Below are 20,491 nucleotides of genomic sequence, written 5' to 3'. Positions count from 1 at the left end.
TACCCTATTCATGTTTGCTTTGTTTGCTAAAGTCCTTCACTTTGCTCTCAGCAGTTCTGGAGCTGGAGACAATCGTGCTCGAAGGGGCACTTCTTGACACTTCTTCCTGATATATAGAAGGGGTCTTTTGGATTGGATCAAGGTCTCATTGAGAAATCCATCAGGAATCTTCTAAGTCTGAAATTACGGGATTTATGGATTCAGTGAGGGAAAGAGCAGCAGATATTATACATAGAGGGGATGTGAGCTTTCCCAAGGCAATACAATCAAGTGGTTGTCGCTGACCAGGAAGATCTGGGGGCAGATCACACAAATCTTGAATCCTGGGGTCTTGGGTATATTATGTACTCTGCACAGAGGAGTGAGAAAGAGGGGAGGGATATCCCAGACCTCTGGATCTTTGACCTATCCTAACCCTAGAATACACTTTTACAGAAGAGCAGGCCAAACTATTTACAACTGCTCACACTAAAATAAAGAATGTTAGCTAAAGCTGTAGATACTAGACAAGCTCTGCCTCAGACCACAGGCGATAGAAAGGAAATAGAGAGGTCGTTGGTCTGTACCACTCCTTATAGCCTTGGTTTGGAACATGAGGAGAAGAAGGGCACAGACGCAGACCAAAGGACTCTGCTAGTGAACAATCTTCAGGTCTCAGGCATGTGAAGCTCATGTGTACCTCGAGTGAATACATACAGGGACTATAACTTGAAGGAGAATGTTGCTGGCTGTCTCAGCACAGACACTAAGAAATGGATGATTACAAAAAACTGAACTATCCTCTTATCCATGCAGGTGGTGTCTCCAAGTCAAATTTGAGGTATGCTCGATGAACACCCAGGGGACAGTTTACACAATCACTAACAATACTGTATTTGTTCTGAGGATAAAACAGTGGTGTGAATCTTTCATTTTTGTAAGCACTATATTTAAAGGGAAAAAAGATCCTCCCAGACATAATAAAGAAGACACACAGTACTAAAGATTTTCACTGAGGAATCTTACCTTGTTGAATTAGAAACTGAGTGGTAGGAACTAAGTCTGTCCATGGTGCAAAATCACCTGTTTGTAAATCCACAAAATACTCAAAGATAACCCTGTCTCCAGCTGGGAACTGAATGCCTGTGAAGTTGGAAACAAATATTGAAGCAGAGTGACAAATCCTTAGCTGGTGCACATTAGAATTTGATGTCAAAGAGTTACGACAATTTACACCAGCTGAGGATCTGCCCAGAAAAATTAGAGATTTCATATTGTTCAACTGTCTCTAAGTGTGATGATGTAAAGCTAAACAACTGAACAGTAGTCAATATAGCTTATTTCTCAAAGAAATGAAATATGTGTACATATATTTCTAGATTTAAAAAAAAACACTTTAACCATCTCTCCTTCTTACCACTCATTGCAAGGTCAAAAATACATTTTGTTTATCTCTAAGGGTATGCCACACTGAAAAAAAACCCATGGCAGTGAGTCTCGGAGCCTTGTCAACTGTCTTGGGCTCATGCTATGAGACTAAAATAGCAGTGTAGACGTGCTTGCTCAGGCTGAAGCCCGAGCTCTGAAATCTGGCAAGGGAGGTGGGTCTCAGAGCCTGGGCTTCAGCCCAAGTGGGAATGTTTACACTGCTATTTTTAGCCCCATAGTGCAAGTCTTGCAAACCAAAGGCACCAGACTAGGGCACTGATGGTATGTTTACACTATAATTACAAAACCGTGGCTGGCCCATGCCAGCTGATTCATGCTCACAGGGCTCAGGCCAAGGTGCTATTTAGTTATGGTGTAGACATTTGGGCTTGGGCTGCAGCCCAGGCTCTAGGACTCTGCAAGATGGCAGGGTCCCACAACTTCGGCTGCAGCCTGAGCCCAAATGTTTACACCACCATTAAACAGCCTCTTAGCACGAGCCTAAGCCAGCTAGCACAGGCCAGCCATGGGGGTCTAATTGCAGCGTATATATACCCTGCCACCAGTGTTTCTTTACAGTGTAGACATACTCTACATGAATGAGCCTTCTAAATTTAAACTGACTAGCAACTCTGAAACTACATGTATTTTCTGCTGCTTTGTGAACAGTTTTTCAGCAATTAGCCAAAGTGAAAATCATGGCTGGCCTACCCAGACAACTTCACCTCTCCCAATCACAGTATTATTAATGACTCTGACTTTGTTTGAATATGATAATTGCACAAATTATTTCCGGGAGAAAATCTGGGACTTTGAAAACAGAGATAATTATTCAGCTAGTTTGATCTTCTTTAGTTTTTTAGTACTAAATATTTTAAAAAGTGTACAAAACTATATATATAATATGTGGCTTTTAAGTCCAAACATGAACATTTTTTATTTATAAGATTTGGTTCGAAAAGATGGAAACCTTCAAACTAATTATAATAGAAACACCATAAAATTAATGAATGGTATGTAGTATACTATATATAGCAAAACTTACCAATAGGTGATTCTCCTTCAAATATATCACGAACAAAGTTACTGAAACCACGTGTTACAGTTACAAGAGACTCATCTTTGGTATTTATGCCAATCAGAGACTCTTCCTCATAATCAGTCTCTCGTCTTAAAACTCCTCCAACTGCCCAAGTAAATGCAAAGACATAGAGTTTCTCTAACAATGATGGCAGTTTGTCAGGATACTTTTCCAAAAACCATTTCTGATCTTCCCTGGAATCAATGAGAAAGAAGTAAGTTCACTAATATTACAACAGGCTATTACTATTATAGTCAACTGCTTCATTGCACATAATTAACTTACATGTTATAAATTGTTATTATGCACCAAGTAGGTTTATAATCATAAGGACTGGTAGGGTGACATTTTCAACTGACGTGCATGGTTACTAATAGCCAAGTGGCGTGCAACATATTACACAGATGTTGAGTACCAGACAGTAAATAATTCTGTAGTACTGCTGCCAAGGGTTCTCAAAAAGCCCCAGTAAGGCATGATATGTTGAGAGTATTACTCCACTTTTTCTAATACATTGTGAGGTGCTGTTTCAGTGTGAGACTGTGGTCTAACATAATTCCAAGATACGGTAGTTTGGCCAGTGGTCATGAATGGGTTGAGGGACACAGAACACGATCACACGTTGTGAACGAAATAATTATTCTGGAGGAATGCACAAGAGACTGTTCCTATTGGGGCTCAGGTAAAAGTTCAGATCATTCTCTAAATTCTTGAATTAAAGAAAACTGTAAACAATCATCTAGTTAGTTTCATCCAACATCTCAGTTTGTGCAGCCAGGCAGATATCACTACTATATACACACTTTGAAGTTGTAGTTTGGAAAAGATTTGACATGCAGACATTAAATAAAGTTAGGGCCAACACAGAACCTTGTGGTAGCCTGTTCTTTAAGATGCAAGGAAAAGTAATGTTATTTGCCAACTCCTAATAATCCAATTTGAATTACTGTGCTGTTTATCAAGGGGTTTGTCTTTTCTCGAAAGAATAATGGCTCTTTGTTAACAAATCTAAATCCATTGGCTGACCTTTTCTTTTCTACTGAGGCCTTTGCAGTTAGTGCTTTGGCTTCAACTGTTATTTGAGAGCTGAGATACTGGGTCTGGGACACTTTTGAAGTACCTACAACAGAGTGCTGATGTTCAACACCTAAAAAAAAAAAGCCAGAAGACATCATTTGACATATGTAAGAAATAAGTTTATAAGATTACACAAACTACAGTTGTACTAATTTTAGTTTGCTAGGCAACTTTGAATCTTCTCATTTGCATTAATGTAATTATGGAATGTCAAAAGGCAACTGGTTTGAAGATGTTGGATTGACACTGGAACTATGTTTTACCAAAGAATTTTTTATGACTTGATCATAATTTACTCTAGAAAATAATTCAAATGACTGACTGCAGTGAAAGGTCCTTTTTTGCTTCTACCAACACAGGAATAGAAAAAAATTGTTCTACCTAACTGATGTACACAAAAAACATAAACGACATTCTACACATGAAATCTTTCAGCTTTCTGTTCTTCCTCTGTACCTATAAGTCTGAATGCACTGCTAGGTTACTACTAACTCCTATAGAATATGCTGCCCTTTGTGGAAAGGACAGATAAGATGGAGAATCAGAAGACATGGAGAATGGGTGACAAGAAGCTAATCTACTTAATTACTTCTGCTCTTAGGAAGCACTACAACCAGGAACTGTGGAGCTGGTTGTTCCTCTGTAGGAAAGCAGGTGGTTAAAATATTGAGGGATGACTGAGCTCATAAGTCAGAATCAAGAATGCTAGGCATGAGTTATTCTGAAGATAGACAACATACCGTGCTCAGTCAGGCCATTAGGAAATCAGAGGTGGTAGTTGAACTTTATCCATTTTAATTTTAGTGGTGTTAGCTAACTAGAATAGCACTAACTAGTATCAGATTTTTCTTTACCATACAATTGGTTGTGTAATTGTAATTATTTTTTTCTCAGACTGATAGGAGTTCATTTGGATTAACATAGACTGAAGACAAATAAAGTTGAATCATAGCATACATAGGTTTCTTTATGAGTAAAATTCACTTAGGACAGTAAGGGCCAAAAATAGCCCCCAGTGTAGCATAACTGCAAAAGAACTACAGGGAGGACACTGGCTCTGTGCCAGCTCCACACACAGACTTGCCATGTGAGGCAAGATGGTGAAGTCACTATCACTTGGAACGTTTAAAATGAAAATAGATATATTTTAAATATATGCTTTAAAAGATATGCTTTATTTCAGCTTCTGGGAGAATTCTATGACGTGTATGTGCAGGAGCTCAGGACATATGGTCATAGGGTCCGTTCTGGTCTTGAAATCTGTAAGGTTATGAGTCAGCCTGTTCATTCTCTTCTTTCATGGGCTATGGGCAGAACAGGATTGCCTGCACTGCCCTTAATGTGCTCATAATACTTGCAGTTCTGCATTAAAATAATCTGCAGAAATTCCCCCCACCCACAGTGCACAATTGATATATTCTGTGCCTACTTTCTTCTGAGTCGTCAGAGATTGGCCACAGCAGAAGATAGGGCACTGGATGAGGTGGAGCAGTGTTCTGAAATGGTACAGTTAATTCTCTTTCTAAATGGCTTTCTGGTGTGTCTTCATCAAATGCTTAGGCGCATACTGATCACCAGATATGGGATTTGGAAGGAATTTTCTCCCAGGTCAGATTGGTAAGGGTCTTGAGTTTCCTCTACCCTCCTCTGTAGCATGTGGCATGGTTTGCCTGCTGGGATTATTTTAGCATATCTCACCTAATCATATCCCTGCCACTGCAGGCACCTCAGACATTGGTGGCACCTTGTTCTTTGAGTATGGTACACAACAGTTTATCTAGACCAAAGTATTTCATTCCTTGGGAAACTGAAGTTTTTGGGCTTAATAGAGGGGTGTCTCAGTGAAATATGGTGGCCCGTGACATACAGAAGGTCAGATTAGATAATCAGATGATCTCTTCTGGCCTTAAACTCTAAAAAACTATGAAACTATGAAATATACTAATATTATGCTCTGTATTTCCTAGGGACTATAATATCCAACATACGGTATGTTGCACCAAACTTGTATTATTTACCAATTACATATCTGTTAGAATTTCATTAAATGATTGAAATAATATAAAAACCTAATCTCTGGTTTCCAAAAAGATAATAAAAGAACAACAAAAAAAGAAGTCTACATCATTTCAAATACAACATATGTTTTTGATATGTATTACTTGAAACAGAATTTTTAAAGTATTTATATTTTAACTCTTTACCCAAACCAAAATAAAAAAGAACAATGTGAAATATTTACATCTTATTAGAAATAAGTATGGAAAGAAAATACTTTAAAACAGAGGCAAGTGTAAATAGGGTCCCAATTCTGTCATCTGTACTCATTCTGAGTAATACTTCACTAAATAAATAGTTGCACTGATTTCTGTGTAATTATTTCAAGAATAATATACTTTTCAACATGAGCAAAAGTGGTAGAATCAGGCCTTAAGTGACAAAATTAAGGATGCTTACTTACCTGTTACTACTGGAGGGTCTTCGAGATGCGTGGTCCCTATCTGTATTCCACACATGGGTTTTTATGCACACTATACACCTGAATCCAGAGATTTTTAGTAAGCAATGTCAGCTGGTCTGCACATGCACAGTTGTTCTCATGCTCTGAACCGGAGTATAAAGGGCGGTGCAGACCAACACCTCTCCAGTTCCTCTTCTACTGCAAATCCAATTATGATCTGCAGCAGGGGGGACGGAAAGCAAGTAGTGGAATACAGACAGGGACCACATATCTCAAAGAACCTCCCGTAGTAACAAGTAAGTAATCTTCATTTCTTCATCAAGTGATTGTCCCTATGTGAATTCCACACGCGGGAAATTAGTAAGCAGTGGTCAAACAGGAGGTGGATGAGAAGATGCAGATGTAATGACTGTCTGTAATATTGCTGTCCCTATAGTTATATCAGAAGTAGAAGACTCCACCAAAGCGTAATGTCTTGTAAAGGTGTATAAGGAGCTCCAGACAGCTGCAATACCTATTTCCAGTAAAGGCAAGTATTGCAGTGATGCCATAGAGATTTCTTGCACTCTGGTGGAATGGCCCTTCACCCCCTCTGTGGAGGAAATAAGAGCTAATTGGTAATAAACAATGTTGCAACCCAAGATCCATTTAGAGTCTCTCTGACCTCTTGAGTTCTCTGGTATGGCAATAAAAAAGCTGGGTGTCTTTTTAGTTGCTTTTGTTCTCTGTAGATAAAAGGCTAGTGCTCATCAGACATCTAGAGAGTGAAGCGTCCTTGCCTCATTAGAGGCACATGGTTCTGGAAAAAAATATTGGTAAAAGGATGGTTTGACTCATTTGAAACTCTGAAATTATTTTAGGGATGAATTTTGGATGTAGGTGAAGAAAGATCTTCTCTTTATGAAAGGCAATCAATAGTGGATTTGCCATGAGTGCTCCCAGCTAGATCACCTTTCTGCCAACTTTTATCGAGAGATGAGACATAGAGCATGTGGCTAATGATCTGAAAGGAGGTTTGATGAGAATCAAAAGAATGAAGTTGTTGTGGCACTTCACCACTGGTGGAAAGGATCTAAAAAGTCCCTTCAAGAATCTCATCATCTTAGGATGAATGAAGATAGTGTGTTCCTTGATAGGAGAATGAAAAGCACTGATTACTGACAGATGAACCTGTGGGGAACTGACAGACACCCCCAATGTCTTAAAGGTGAATAGATATTCTAGAATAGCAGAGTTCTCACTGGACTCTAGAGATAATTGGTGTGGTGACCAAAAGGAGAAACACTTCCACTTGACTGAACAGCATCTCATGGTAGAATTCTTCCTGCTCTGGTTGAGAATGGATTGAACCACCCTGGAACATAAGTGCTCTACCTCTGATGCCCATCCAAATGCCAGGCCTTGAGTTGTTGTGGCCCTGGGTTGGGATATATGATAGTGCCGTTATGTTGCATTAGCAGATCCGGAAATGGTTGGATGTTGATGAGCAGGCAGGTTGAAATCCTCAGGTGGTCTGAGAACCAGAACTGCCTCAGCTAGCTGGATTTGACGAGGATGACCCAAAGCCCTGTCACGATGGATTTTCCAGAGGACTTGTAATACTAGTGGCTTGGGAGAACAGGCATAACTGAGGTGGTCTGTCCAGGGTAATAGAAGGGAATCCCCATTGAGAATGGAATTGTGAATCTCGCCGATTCATGGTCTGAGGAAAAATGTCTCCTGAGACAGTCTACTAGGGAGTTCTGCATATTTGGTAGGCATACTGCTGAAACAGTTATGTGATTTCAGATGCACCAATTCCACAGATTGACTCTCTCTATATGCAGAGGGAGGTATCTTGTTCCCCTGTTTGTTTACTTAGAAGACAGTCATCAAGTTGCCAATATTATCTGGATATGTCAGGATTGGATGAGTGGAAAGAAAGCATTGCAGGCCCAACAGACCTCTTTTAGTTCCAGTAGATTGATATGCAGGATGCTTGCCCATATGAGCTCCCTAACCTAAAATGGAGTAATCTGTAAAGCTAATCACCTTGGGTGTAGCTGTGAGGAAAGAAATTCCCACCCAAACTTTCTCTGGCTTTATCCTTTGGTAAGAGAGGCCAGAACTTGGTCAGAATTGTTACTTTGGCACTGATGTTGTCTTTTTCTGGTGAGTAGATAGATTGAAGCCAGATCTGTAGGCAATGGAGATGGAGCCTAGCAAATGGAGTAATGTGGATGCATGAGGCCATGTGGCCAAACATGGCAAGTCTTGACTGTAGTCCAAGGATGACCTCTTTTATTAGATCACCCAGGCCATAGAATGTCTTGATGAGGAGATAGGCTCACTCTAGAGCCATTCTGAAGGCATGTCAGAGGGCCAAAAAGCTTAAAATCTAAGGGATTTTTCTGAATGACTCATTCTGGAGGCACAAGATTCAAAAGCGGTATAAATGGAATTTTTGTGGAAAAACTGTTGTTTTCAAGCAGTTTAAGAGAGTAATGCAAACAGTGGAAAGTATTTTTTTAAACTCTAGACATGTAAGTGTCTGAGTCATTTTAGTTTTGCCCAGTCTTGAAGAAACAAGTGTGTGAATACAAACTAATTAGATGGGTAATTATATGCTCAACATCAAAGAATCAAACACCTATGAAAGGAAAAATGATTTTAAATTAATTTTAAAATGTATTTATTCACTGTGACAGAAGAGTCCATTTTTGCTCATTATATCAATAAAAGCACCAAGGATTCTGCAGAGATTCATTATAATTCCCATCTGCTGCATGGGAAATGGCTGCATTTTCTTGTGTTTATCTAAAAAATTTAGTCCTTTTTTTATACTTTTTTCAAATAAACGTTCAAGACACTCTGAGCCACTTTGTGTAATTATTCTGGAAGCTTTTAACAGCCATGTCTTTACATAAGGTTCCCATCCCAGATTACTTGGGTCCTGTTAATTAAATCAAATGAGTTGTATAGTCTTTACAATAGATCTTGAGAAATGTGTTTGTGCTATACAGACTATAAAGCTGGAGGGCTTGTTATTTTTGCACTGGCTTCAAAATGAGTAAGATGGGACACAAACAGGGAATCAGATCCCCAACTACTAATAATCATTGCATTCCCATTACTCCCCCACCATCCCAGAGCAAGTGGTCAGAAAGGACAGGGGACACGCAGAGACTTGGCTCCAACCACACTATGAACTGGCTACTGTAGCTAAACTGACACTGAGGGTGCAGAGACTTGCTGCCCATACACAGCAGCAGCAAAATTACTCCCCCACTACATAGCAAAAAGAAAGCAGGGGAGCAATTTGTGACTCACAGCTGTATCCCTGAGTCACAGTGCCTGCTGGTGCTACTTCTGGGGTGGTGCAATTTATGCACTGCCCTTTACTCACGGCTGTGCCTAAAGTCACACTCTAGCTCTGCGAGTGCAAAATTCGTGACTGAAAATTGTGACCTCAAAAATTGAGGCTATTACTTAAAATAATACTCTACAAATACACAGCCTTCGGTGCATGTGTATTGTTCCCTCTAAAATCACTGACAGGATAATACAAATCTGGTGGTTCAATGATGTACTAAACATTAATTCGCTCAGTTTGTTATGTTGGCATTTTTGCAGATGAAGTCAAATATATCAATAAGGCAAAAATATTCTTATCAGACTTACCACAAAAACCATTGCACATCGACTGATAGTAGCAGGACTGGCCTGAGAGAGACTGTCTGTTTCAAATATCATTCTGATTCCTGACGGCAAGCAGATTCTTTCACTATTCGCAAGACACATTGTTCTGGTATCGTCTAGCACAGTATTTAAGTTTTCTATCCAAACTGTGTCTACTGGTCCATCCAAGATTATCCACTGCCAATCAGTAATAGTTTTACCTACAAATAAGCATTCATTTTATAGTCACACTATCACACACATAAAAAGAAGCTCTTCTGTTGCATTTTCTACCTGACGAGAGTCTTCACATGTTATAAAAGCTTGTCTTACTACATGTAGTAGAAATGCAATACAGTTAACAGAATGGAACATGTTACTCCAATAATTATCTGAGAGTGCTTGAGAAATAAACTCAGCTTTGCCTCATACCGTCTGTCAATCAGTAAAAGAAGATTACTGGATCCAAAACCTGCAAACATTTAACAGGTTTAATTAATGATTAAGTACAGAAAGATAGATTCTAAGTGATTACAAGTAATGATGCATAAAAGTCAGAATTGATTACAAATAAGTAAAAGGTATAACACAACTAACACCTAACTCAACAAGCTAAGTGAATTCAAAGCAAAAATTTCTCTCACCATATGCTCCAGCAATCTTACTGTCTGGAGTCCTTTCAGCCAGGACCCCTCCCTCAGTTCAGTGTTAATTTCACTGTCCTTAAGGTATTGTTGATGCTTTGAGTAGAGATGAGGGAGAGATTATTTGAGGCCTCTCTTCCTTATTTTTATCCTTTTCCTCCTCTTTGAGAATCATCTCCATTTGGGGATAAGGAGACAGAAAGTCTCAAGAGATGGGAACTGCCAGCTGTAAATTTCTCACTCAGACCCTTTCTCCTGCCAAAGAATGGCCACTTAACCACGTGATGGTCCATTTGATTTTCTTGACACCTGGTTGAGGTGTCAGTTTGCCTTTTGTCTCTGAGGAACTGGTTTGTGCCTGCTTTTTTAAACTTGGAACATGTCTCAGCCATGTCATACAACAGAATTTTTTAACTTTACATGGCTTTACTTTGCAAATCTTCCTCAGATGAGACATACACTTTTTCCCCTAATGCTCCTGGATGCCTGTGCATAGCTTCCCAGACGTCTACCATGAGAACTGATGCAGGATTTTAACATCTTGTTTGCAGCAACTTTGTGGTTCTAAGGATTTGGCATTTTTGATAGACTGAGATGAACTGATCACAACTGGTTTGTGTACTCCATATGCTTGAGATATATCTTTAGAATGCTAGAAATAGCCACATATATGTCATAATCTTCTAAAGAAGTGCTATGGGTTAGAACAAATTAATGGGAGAACTATTTCTCAGGAATTGTGTAAAGGGTAACTTATTTTGAACAAAAAGATTTCTGGAGCTATCTGAATAACCTTTTCCTTATGGAAACAGTAGTGCGATTCTTGTATTGATAGGCAGGGCCGGTGCAACCTATTAGGTGACCTAGGCGGTCACCTAGGGCGCTAGGATTTGGGGGGCAGCATTTTCTTCAGAGGTGACCACAGCGGTGAGATCTTCGGCCGCCACGGTCGCCGCCGGCATTTAGGTGGAGGGAGCTGGGACAAGGGGGCGTGGGGACGGCCGCCTGCAGCAAGTAACGGGGTGGGGGGTGGCACGCAGGGGAACTCCCCACCACAGCTCACCCCTGCTCCACTCCTCCCCGAGCACACTGTCGCTGCTTCACTTCTCCCACCTCCCAAGCTTGTGGCACCAATCAGCTTAGGCGGAGTGGACATTGAGTTATGTTGAGTTATGCAGTAGCTGGGTTTTGCCAGATAGTTTTAATAGGTTACATGACAGCTTCACTGACTGGAATGGTAATCCACAGTGTCTGTGGCGTCCATGCCTGTCCCGCCGATACCCTGTACTCAGCATGGAGCAGTGGCTGGAACTCTGTTCTGAAGGCACCTTACCAGACAGCCTGGTGGGTGATGAGAGCAGAGGCTGAGAGCTGTCGCCCGACAGGACACTGGGTGACGAACGTGCCCGAGAGTGGTCCCCTGACTGGGATCTGCATCAGGTCAGCGTCAGCTGGTGAGAGTCCAGCGGCGGCTTGCTTCTAGATTGGGGTCCAGGTGCCGGCGGTGCCCCGGGCACCTGCAGGGCCTTCGGTGTCGAAGACATGCCGACTTCAGCTGGAGAGGCCTGATTGAAGCAACCGGGCTGCTCCGCTCAACCTGAGTTGGAGCTCCACAGCCTGGGGGTGGGGGAGGGGGAAAACAAGGCTGCCCGACACGGGCCTAGCCTCACTCTATGCCTTCTCTCTGCGCTTCTGTGATGACGACGATGCCTTTCTTTGCTTTCTCATCAGGGAGCGGTGCCGGTCACTGGCAGGGGCCATGGGGTTGCTGTGCAACGAAGATAAGATGCCGGTGCTGACTCTGCTCAGCACACTGGGGTTGGAGCCAGTGCCAACTCTATGAGAAGGCCCCGAAGTCGAACATCTCTTTCTTTCTTAGTCCTGGGTTTGAAGGACCTGCAGATTTTACAGTGGTCGCTAATGTGGGTTTTGGCCAGGCAGCAGAGGCAGTCAGAGTGTGGATCACTCCTGGGCATCGAATGCCTACAAGACTCAAACAATTTAAACCCTGGGGCCCGGGGCATGCCCTGGCCTGAACTCTAACTAACAAAACTAGAACTTGTGAATGATATAGGTACTACTGAACAACGAACGAGGCTGGGAAGAGCTGCAGCAAAGCTGGAGCTAGTAGTTCTGATGCATCGTCACTAGTGGCAAGAAGGAACTGAGGGTGAGGGGGAGCGCATGGCTCCCCTTATAGCACGCTATAGTGGTGCCACTCCAGGGGTTGCAGTTGCGCCCCCCCCATGGGTACTGCTGAGGGAAAAACTTCCGGCACCAGTTTACGTGGCAACCACGCACACCTACTGTGGAATACACATGAGCAAGCTCTCAAAGAAGAATGAGTTTAGAATTCCTCTCAGAAGAGTGTCTGCAGTTCTGGGTACAGGTACTCCAGTTTGGTACCAATTCTGTCTTTGATGAATTACTCTTTGAAACTGTCTTCACTGCCGTTGCAGCACCAGAATCACTTGTAGCCTGCATGGAACTCCCCTTGGGACCTGAGGTCTCCATAGCCCATTTATGCAGTGGTACTGAAATGTCCTTGGAGATTTACTCATTACCTCTTTCTGCCTAGAGGCAGATATCAAAGCTAGCTTTTGAGGATTTCAGTCCCATAGACATAAATGGTACTGCTATGTCCTATGTGTCTTGCAACCTCCCGTGACATAGAGGTGGACAGAGCACTAGCTGTACTAGGATACCTATGTACAGTGCGGCCCACCATCTCTGAACCCAAAGCTGGTGTTAAGGCTTAATCCATTGGGATCTACTCATGAAGGAAGTGTAGATCTTGCACTTACTGGGAATGTACACAGTGGAGGCACTAACAGTGGAGGCACTGAGAATCCCCATCATTGCTCAGGATAGCCTTGCGGCATGAGAGGCACCTTCTAAATCCCTGGGAGCCTGGCATTTTTGAGCAAAATAAAAAAAGCTGACCTTTTTAATTTTTTTAAAGGAAAAAAGCAAAAGAAAAAAGACAAAACAACTGTTCCCACAACACTATGAAATAACTAACTGTATACTGACTAACTGCTAACTTGAATATTAACAAGAACAGGCAGACAGAAGACTCCATCTCAGGCTAAAGACAGCTCAGAGGACTGTGGGCAGTTCACCCATCCATTCCCATATAGTCACAGTATGGGATGTGTGGATGTGTAGTGCGCATGGATGTGTGGCGTGCATCCCTGAGGTGAACAGACACTGCTACCAAAAATCTCCAACCAAAGGTGCAGGTGAACCTGAAGTGGAGCACTCACAAGGACACTACTCAAAAAAGAATCTTGTCTCCAGAGCTGAAGTGTGGGACTTTGCCCTGGAACCTCCAGCAACAAAACTGAACTGATTTTGAATATCAGAGGTGGGACCATTAACCCATTAGTGATGAATGAGGGCAGAAGATGTGCAACAGAAAGAGATGCATGGCACATTTTATTCATTGTACAGCACCATGCATATCTTCAGTGCTATCTGAATAAAGATGATAATAAAAAGAAACCTTAGTGAAGGCTTCTGTGAACTTCTCAGCAAACTTGACTTATATTCTTTGGTAAAACCACCTTGTTATTTGGCACTCCAGTGCAGCAGACTGGAAATTCTTCCACAGCTCCATTTGAATTGAAAATGGGAGACTTTTATGGAATTAAATATGAAACAATCATATAATCAGTACAGTAGCCATGTAATACTTATTTTGTCATTAAATTCCATTTATTTTACACTGTTCTCACACTTTCACTTTTTGATATGCCATGGATTTTTTGCATTGATGATGCATAATTACATCATAAATTCTGTTTCTGCTCAAATGATTAGCTGTGAAATAGTTAGTTTTGGACATTTACATTTAATATCAGTGGTGCATTGAGATGAATGCGGGCAATTCATCTCTCTCAGGGTTGTTGTTCCTGGCTCTATACACACTCAAAGCTTGTCTTCACTGTATTTTTGACTCAAAGTACAACCTGTGTTTTACTCCTAACCTGCCTCTGGTCCACACATAAAAATCTCTAGCTTGAGCTAAGCATATCTTTTAGTTTGAACTAACTGGAACATCAGGGTGTAGAGGCTGAAACTCAAGTGCTGCTGAAGCTCAATCTAGTAATGAAGTGGAGATGCGGCAACTTGAGTAACAAGAATTCATCAACTGTTCATCCAATCACTCTGTACCACTAATCAAATAACTCTGTGTAACAAGAGTTTTGTTGTTTCAAAATGTGGTCACTCTCACTTGATTAAGGCTCCAGGGGAGTAATTTGAGTGTGCTAACTCAAGTTAACGGTTGCAGTGAAAACAAGCCTTCAGGCAGACATCACTGTTTTAGTTTACAATTCGGTTCAAGATTTTAACGTAATCTACTCATCAGTGATTGGTAGCAATTTTTGTGACTGCAGATTACACAGAGCCTGGACATTAGTTAACTAAGGATACATTTTAAGACAATGTGTGAATTTGATACAAAAAATATAGCACTGACAGATAAACGCCATGAGGCATAGCTGGAAAGTTTATGTTAAAAGCAGTTACAAACCACTGACATAATACCTGTAACTTTATTCACTGTGGGTGAGTTTGTTCAATCCTTACTCATATTGAATAGTACTGTTACTCCTTTTTAACCACGAGGTTAGCCAAAATTCGTTCTTGTGGATTATTTCCATTAAAGGAAGAAATTGGTGATGGAGTCAGGTATTTCTTTGATGGAATCTTGTTTATTTACAAAGAACATACACAACATTCTGTTTACTTGAACACTTCAGGATTCAAACAGCAGGAGACAGTTTCTATGCTCACTGTTGTAAACCCCTTTCTAGCCAGTACGTATTTAGCCCAAAAGCTGTCTCTCTCAGCTTTTTCTCTGGGTCACACTACCAGGGCTTCTCTGCTCCTTCTCTACTTCTGTGGTGTTTCAGTTCCTTATCTCACACACACAGTACAAAACAGCAGTCAAACCAAACCCACCCCTGTGTTCAGATTTAGGCCATCATGAAACCCCTCCACCTACAGTGCAGATTCCTGAGTGGCCTTACATGTGGTCTATCTGTGTTTTAGGTGGTGGGTCCTATTATTTCAGCTCTCTCTAAACAAAGGGACTTTTCATTGTTCCTTCATTTATCCGAAGTGGAAAGTGGCTGTTCTGCTGATCAGCTCCACTGAGGTTTTACCCAAACTCCAAAATAACAATACCTTAAAGAAGGAATAATCCTACTGAAGTCAATGAGTTTATTTGTGGAGCAAGGTACTACTCACTGTAAGGCTGTCAAAGCCTGGCTCCTAAGTAGTCCCAGTTGTTTAACTGGGGACACTTAAGAAAATTCTGCTTAAGTGAGTAAGAGTTGCATGTCTACTTTTCCTTTCTTTGGTGCATTCTGAAGTAAAGACAAATTTTTTAATTGCAGCATTTATATTCTACTTTAAGCTTAATCCTACTTCAATTATAAGGAATTTAGTCTTTATGAGGCAGAAGAAATAGCAATGAACTAGACTTCAGAGAAAGGAGTTTTCATTATTAAATGTTTGCCATTTGTTCCATGTTTATACAGTCATAGCACTTACTGTGTGAGTACGAAGATTCTGTTACTTCTTTGTTTTTTGCAGTCACAGCAGCGTCAGTTAGATCCACTGTGTTCAACTAAAACAAATGACAATATTAACAGTGTAATTTACTAGACAATATAAAAGTTAGATTCTCTTGCCCAGAGCTGAAGATTTGTCATGGATTTTTTTAAAATAAAAAATCACAGAGCATTCACGGTAAATTTAGTAAAAGTCATGAGATTGGGGAAAAGCAGTGTATAAAGTCATGATATGAAAATTCAATGGTACCTCTTTAAATATAATATACAGCAATCCCTTCTCTGCCTCCTTTATGCCCCGCTGAGGTGGCACCAACCACCTGCAGCAGCACCCTCTGCCCCAGCACAGTAACACTAATCCAGACTTGGTGAGGAGGGGAGGTTCTGGGAGGCTGCTGGAGAGTGAGTCTGTCCCTGCTTGACACTGCCTGTGAGACAGTAGGAGAGGTTACTCACCTTGTGCAGTAACTGGAGTTCTGCGAGATGTGTGTCATTGTGGGTGCTCCACTTCAAGTGTGCTTGCATCTTTGCACCTTTGATCAGAGATTTTTTATAGCAATTCCCAATCGGCCCACGCTTGCACCCAACACATCCTTGTGCTCTGCACTGAAGCTATATTGGGCTGCATGGCCAAACAGTTCTCGGCTCCTTCTCCACCACAAAGACCCACTAGGGAGACTCCAAAGCAGAGGGGAAGGAGAGCAGGTAGTTGAACACCCACAGGGACACACATATCAAAGAAATCCAGTCATTGCACAAGGTGAGGAAACTCCTTATTCAAGTAGTGTTCTTTTGTGTGCTCCACTTCAGATGACTCCTGAGCAGTACCCCTATTATGTAGGTGGAAGATTCAGAGCAGAGTCCAATACAGAAGAGAGAACTGCATTGCCTAGAGCATCATCTTTTGCCTTAGGTAACAAAGAATAATGATTAGAAAAAGTATGAAAAGATGACGAAGTTGCTGCTCTACAGATGCCTGCAATTGGTACATCCTTAAGTAAGCCTATAGATGTAGATAGTGCTCTTGTGGACCGTGTTATCACTCTCAAAGAGGGCTGAACATGAGTTCTGTCATAATCTTAATACAGCCAGAAATGCATTTTGATAACCACTGTTTAAAAATTACTGAACCCATGTTTCTGTCGCAATGGATACATATAGTCTAGGAGATCTTCTAAATGGTTTGGTCCTATCTAGGTAGAAGGCTAATGCTTTCCTGATCACTATGGCAGCGGTAGTTAGCAGGTAGACCATGGGCCAAATGCAGACCACTAGATGCTTTTGAACAGATCCTGAAATCTCTTTCCTTACTTATTATCATTACTGTATAAGCAGAGTCAGGATGAGCCCTACCCTGACATCTGGTGGTGAATTGTGGAAAAGAACTTCAGGGGCTGGTCTATACAAGGTAAAAGGACCAAAGATTAAAGGAGCTTTAAAAGACCCCGTTCAGGCTGTGAGAAGATTCCTTTAGTACAAGAATTAAGGAATAAAGCTGTAAGATTTCCTTCCAAACTCCTCCTCAACAAGTTTTGGTGTAGGGGCACGTCAGGGGCAGGGACACAGCACAGAGTACTGCCAAGATTCTGGGCAATGCAATAGCCCATAGGAAAGCCCCAGAAGGCTGCCATAATTTAGGCAGGCCCCCCAGCGCTGGGAGTTCTGCAGCACAAATTTCATTTATTAAATATAATTAAACATAGCAGCGTGAAGATTTAAAAGCAAAGATTCTTTTGGAACCAGCAACGCTTGCATCTAAAACATGGTCACTGACTTTTTTTTTTTTTGGAGGCTTCCAAATTTGAGGGACAGTCCCAAATTTTACATGTGATTAGGATCTGCAGCTCTCTGATGGCCAAATCCTGATCCCATTATAGTCAAGGCAAACCTCTTACTGATTTCAGTGGGAATAAAATTTGGCCAAAAGAGCACCAATTGACATTCTGCTAGCTATACTCCTTGCTGGGAAGACAAAGGAGGAAAGAAGAGGATTATCGTGGTGAAAGAAGAGGTTTAGCGGGTAGAGAGCCCAAATAATAGCCTTGCCAGCCTCTCAAACCCCTACAGCTGGCCCAATTTACAAGTCAACATTAGGTCATGCAAGACTGTGACATATTCCTTATAATCATTAAAATAACAAGTGAACTCACAGTGTAAGCGTCCTGGATTCTTGTAGCTGCATCAGTGTTTGCCTCCATTTTTTTAGATTTTTTTGTTGAATATTTTGCAAATGTTCGAACTGCTGATGCCAATAATCCATCAGACCACTCCATAGTCTTAGGATCAGTCTGTCCAAACAGCTCACCAACACTGACACACTTTGGGTTTATTACAAAAGTATCCACTTTTCCTTTCTTTGGTGCATTCTGAGGTAAAGACTTTTTTTTAATTGCAGAATTTTTATTCTACTATTAGCTTAATTCTACTTCAACTATAAGGCCTTCAGCCTTAATGACTATGACAGATTGCACCACCATTTACATACCACAAAGGGTCAAATCTCACAATTCTTAGTGAGGCTCTGATTCAGCAAGGTACTTATGCGTGTGTATAACTTTAAACATGTGAGCAGTCCCACTGATTTCAATGGACTAACTCAAACATGCACATAAAGACCTTCTTGAATTTGGCTCTGAGTTCTTACTCGGGTCTTGTCTATACGTGAAATGCTACAGCAGCACAGCTTCACAACTGCAGCTGCACCACTGTAGTGCTTCAGTGTAGATACTCCCTACAACAATGGTAGGGGTTCTCCCATTGGTGTAGGTAATCCACGCTCTTGAGAAGCAGTAGAAATCTTGACCTAGCGCTGTTTACCTGGGGGTTAGGTCAGCTTAACTACATTGCTCAGGAGTGTGGATTTTCTTTTTTACACCCCTAAGCAAGGTAGCTGGGTTGACCTAACTTTTCAGCGGAGACCGGGCCTCAGTTAAATCTTCCATTAGCTTCATAAGGAACTCAGGGACCTTGGCAACAAGTAAACACAAGTGTGTTTAATTTACATTCAAACAGCTTAAAAAAGCTTTATGGAGTTTTTAAACACAGTAAGTCTGATATGAGAAAAGCCACATTACCAATCTGAGTTTTTCTATTGAAGATTAATTTAGGACCAGCTCTTTTTGATATAGTGGAAATGTGAGCATAAAATATTCCAACCTTCATGATAGTAAAGCTTCAAAATAACACAACACTGGACAACAAAGTATGACATTTATTTTCACACTCAGTATGTTGATTAAAATTTATATTTGTTTTCTTATTCAAAAGTAGAGGTAGGTAGTGCAATGGGTTAATGAACTAGCCACAGACTCTGGAGGCCTGGCTTCATAACTTGTTACATGTCATAAGTGAAAATAAATATGTGGTCTATACCTAGTTCCTACTTGACATCTGCCCTCTTTGTAAAACCACCACACAATTCTAGCAGCCTAGGACTGAAACAGCTAGATCTGTTGCAGACTTAGATTAAAGTGTGTGAGAAAGCTTGCACAACCATTAGTTTGTCAGGTCTGTGAGAATCAAACATCCATGGAAATTTTAAATCCCTGATTACTCACCTTTTGTAACTGGTTGTTCTTTGAGATGTGTTGCTCACGTCTATTCCATTGTAGGTGTATGTGTTCACCACGTGCACTGGTGCCAGAAGTTTTTCCCTTAGTAGCATCCATAGGGGATTGCTCTCTGCTGCTCTCACAACTGGCCTCCCCTTCAGTTCCTTCTTGCTGCAACTCTGACAGAGGGGACAGAGAGTGGATCATGGAATGGACATGAGCAACACATCTTGAAGAACAACAGTTACGATAGGTAACTGTTTTTCCTTCTTCAAGTGCTTGCTCATTTCCATTCCATTGTAGGTGACTCCCAAGCGGGTAGAGTTCATGGGGTGTCAACTGCAAGACAGCTCTGCCAAAGCCAGAGTGGTCTCTGGCCTGCTGGGTGATGGCATAATGCATCATGAAGGTGTATACCAATGACCACATCATGGCTCTGCAAATGTCCTGAATGGGGACATGCACCAGGAAACCATCTGATGATGCCTGAGTTCTTGTGGAACAAGCTGTCACTATTGGTGGGTGCACAGCCTGTTCTATCTCCTAACAAGTAAGGATGCACATGGTGATTCAGGATGAAATCTTCTGAGAAGAAACTGGAAGGCTCTTCATCCTATCAGCCACCACACTGAAGAGTTGAGTAGATGTACTGAAGGGCTTGGTGCACTCCAGGTAGAAGGCTAGGGCATGCCTGATGTCTACGGTGTGTAGATGCCTCTCTTCTTTGGAAATGTGAGGCTTTGGACAGAATATCAGGAGGAAGATATCCTGGTTGACATGCAACTACAATATCACCTTTGGCAAGAAGGCTGGATAGGGACACAGTTTTACCTTATCCTTGTAGAACACCGTGTGTGGGGGTTCCAGCATAAGAACTTTAATCTTGAAGACTCACCTCGCCAATGTAACACAGGCAGGTCGCATCATACACGCATTTAACTTACGCAAGTTCAACTATACACTCTCAGCAAAAAAAAAAAAAAAAGAAAAAGAAAAACAAGAAGATACCTGTAAATAGTGCAGGCGATTCC

At 41.3% G+C, this 20,491-nt stretch overlaps 1 protein-coding gene across 1 annotated transcript in view; it reads right to left on the bottom strand.

Moving 5' to 3' along the window:
* The window catches only part of DNAH14 (dynein axonemal heavy chain 14), a 490,898-nt gene that overhangs the window by 207,757 nt on the left and 262,650 nt on the right, over positions 1 to 20,491 (bottom strand). The window contains exons 39-45 of the mRNA XM_050948398.1: positions 18,060 to 18,275; positions 15,890 to 15,965; positions 9,687 to 9,904; positions 8,706 to 8,958; positions 3,515 to 3,635; positions 2,453 to 2,682; positions 1,006 to 1,122 (exon numbers count right to left, since the gene is read on the bottom strand). Coding sequence (XP_050804355.1) covers positions 1,006 to 1,122; positions 2,453 to 2,682; positions 3,515 to 3,635; positions 8,706 to 8,958; positions 9,687 to 9,904; positions 15,890 to 15,965; positions 18,060 to 18,275 — 1,231 coding nt within the window. The remainder of the gene's footprint in view (positions 1 to 1,005; positions 1,123 to 2,452; positions 2,683 to 3,514; positions 3,636 to 8,705; positions 8,959 to 9,686; positions 9,905 to 15,889; positions 15,966 to 18,059; positions 18,276 to 20,491) is intronic.

This window comes from Gopherus flavomarginatus, chromosome 4, assembly GCF_025201925.1.
Source record: "Gopherus flavomarginatus isolate rGopFla2 chromosome 4, rGopFla2.mat.asm, whole genome shotgun sequence".
Lineage (NCBI taxonomy): Eukaryota > Metazoa > Chordata > Testudines > Testudinidae > Gopherus > Gopherus flavomarginatus.
The sequence above is the reverse complement of the archived record's forward strand: the minus strand, read 5'-3'. Positions and strand labels throughout refer to the sequence as shown.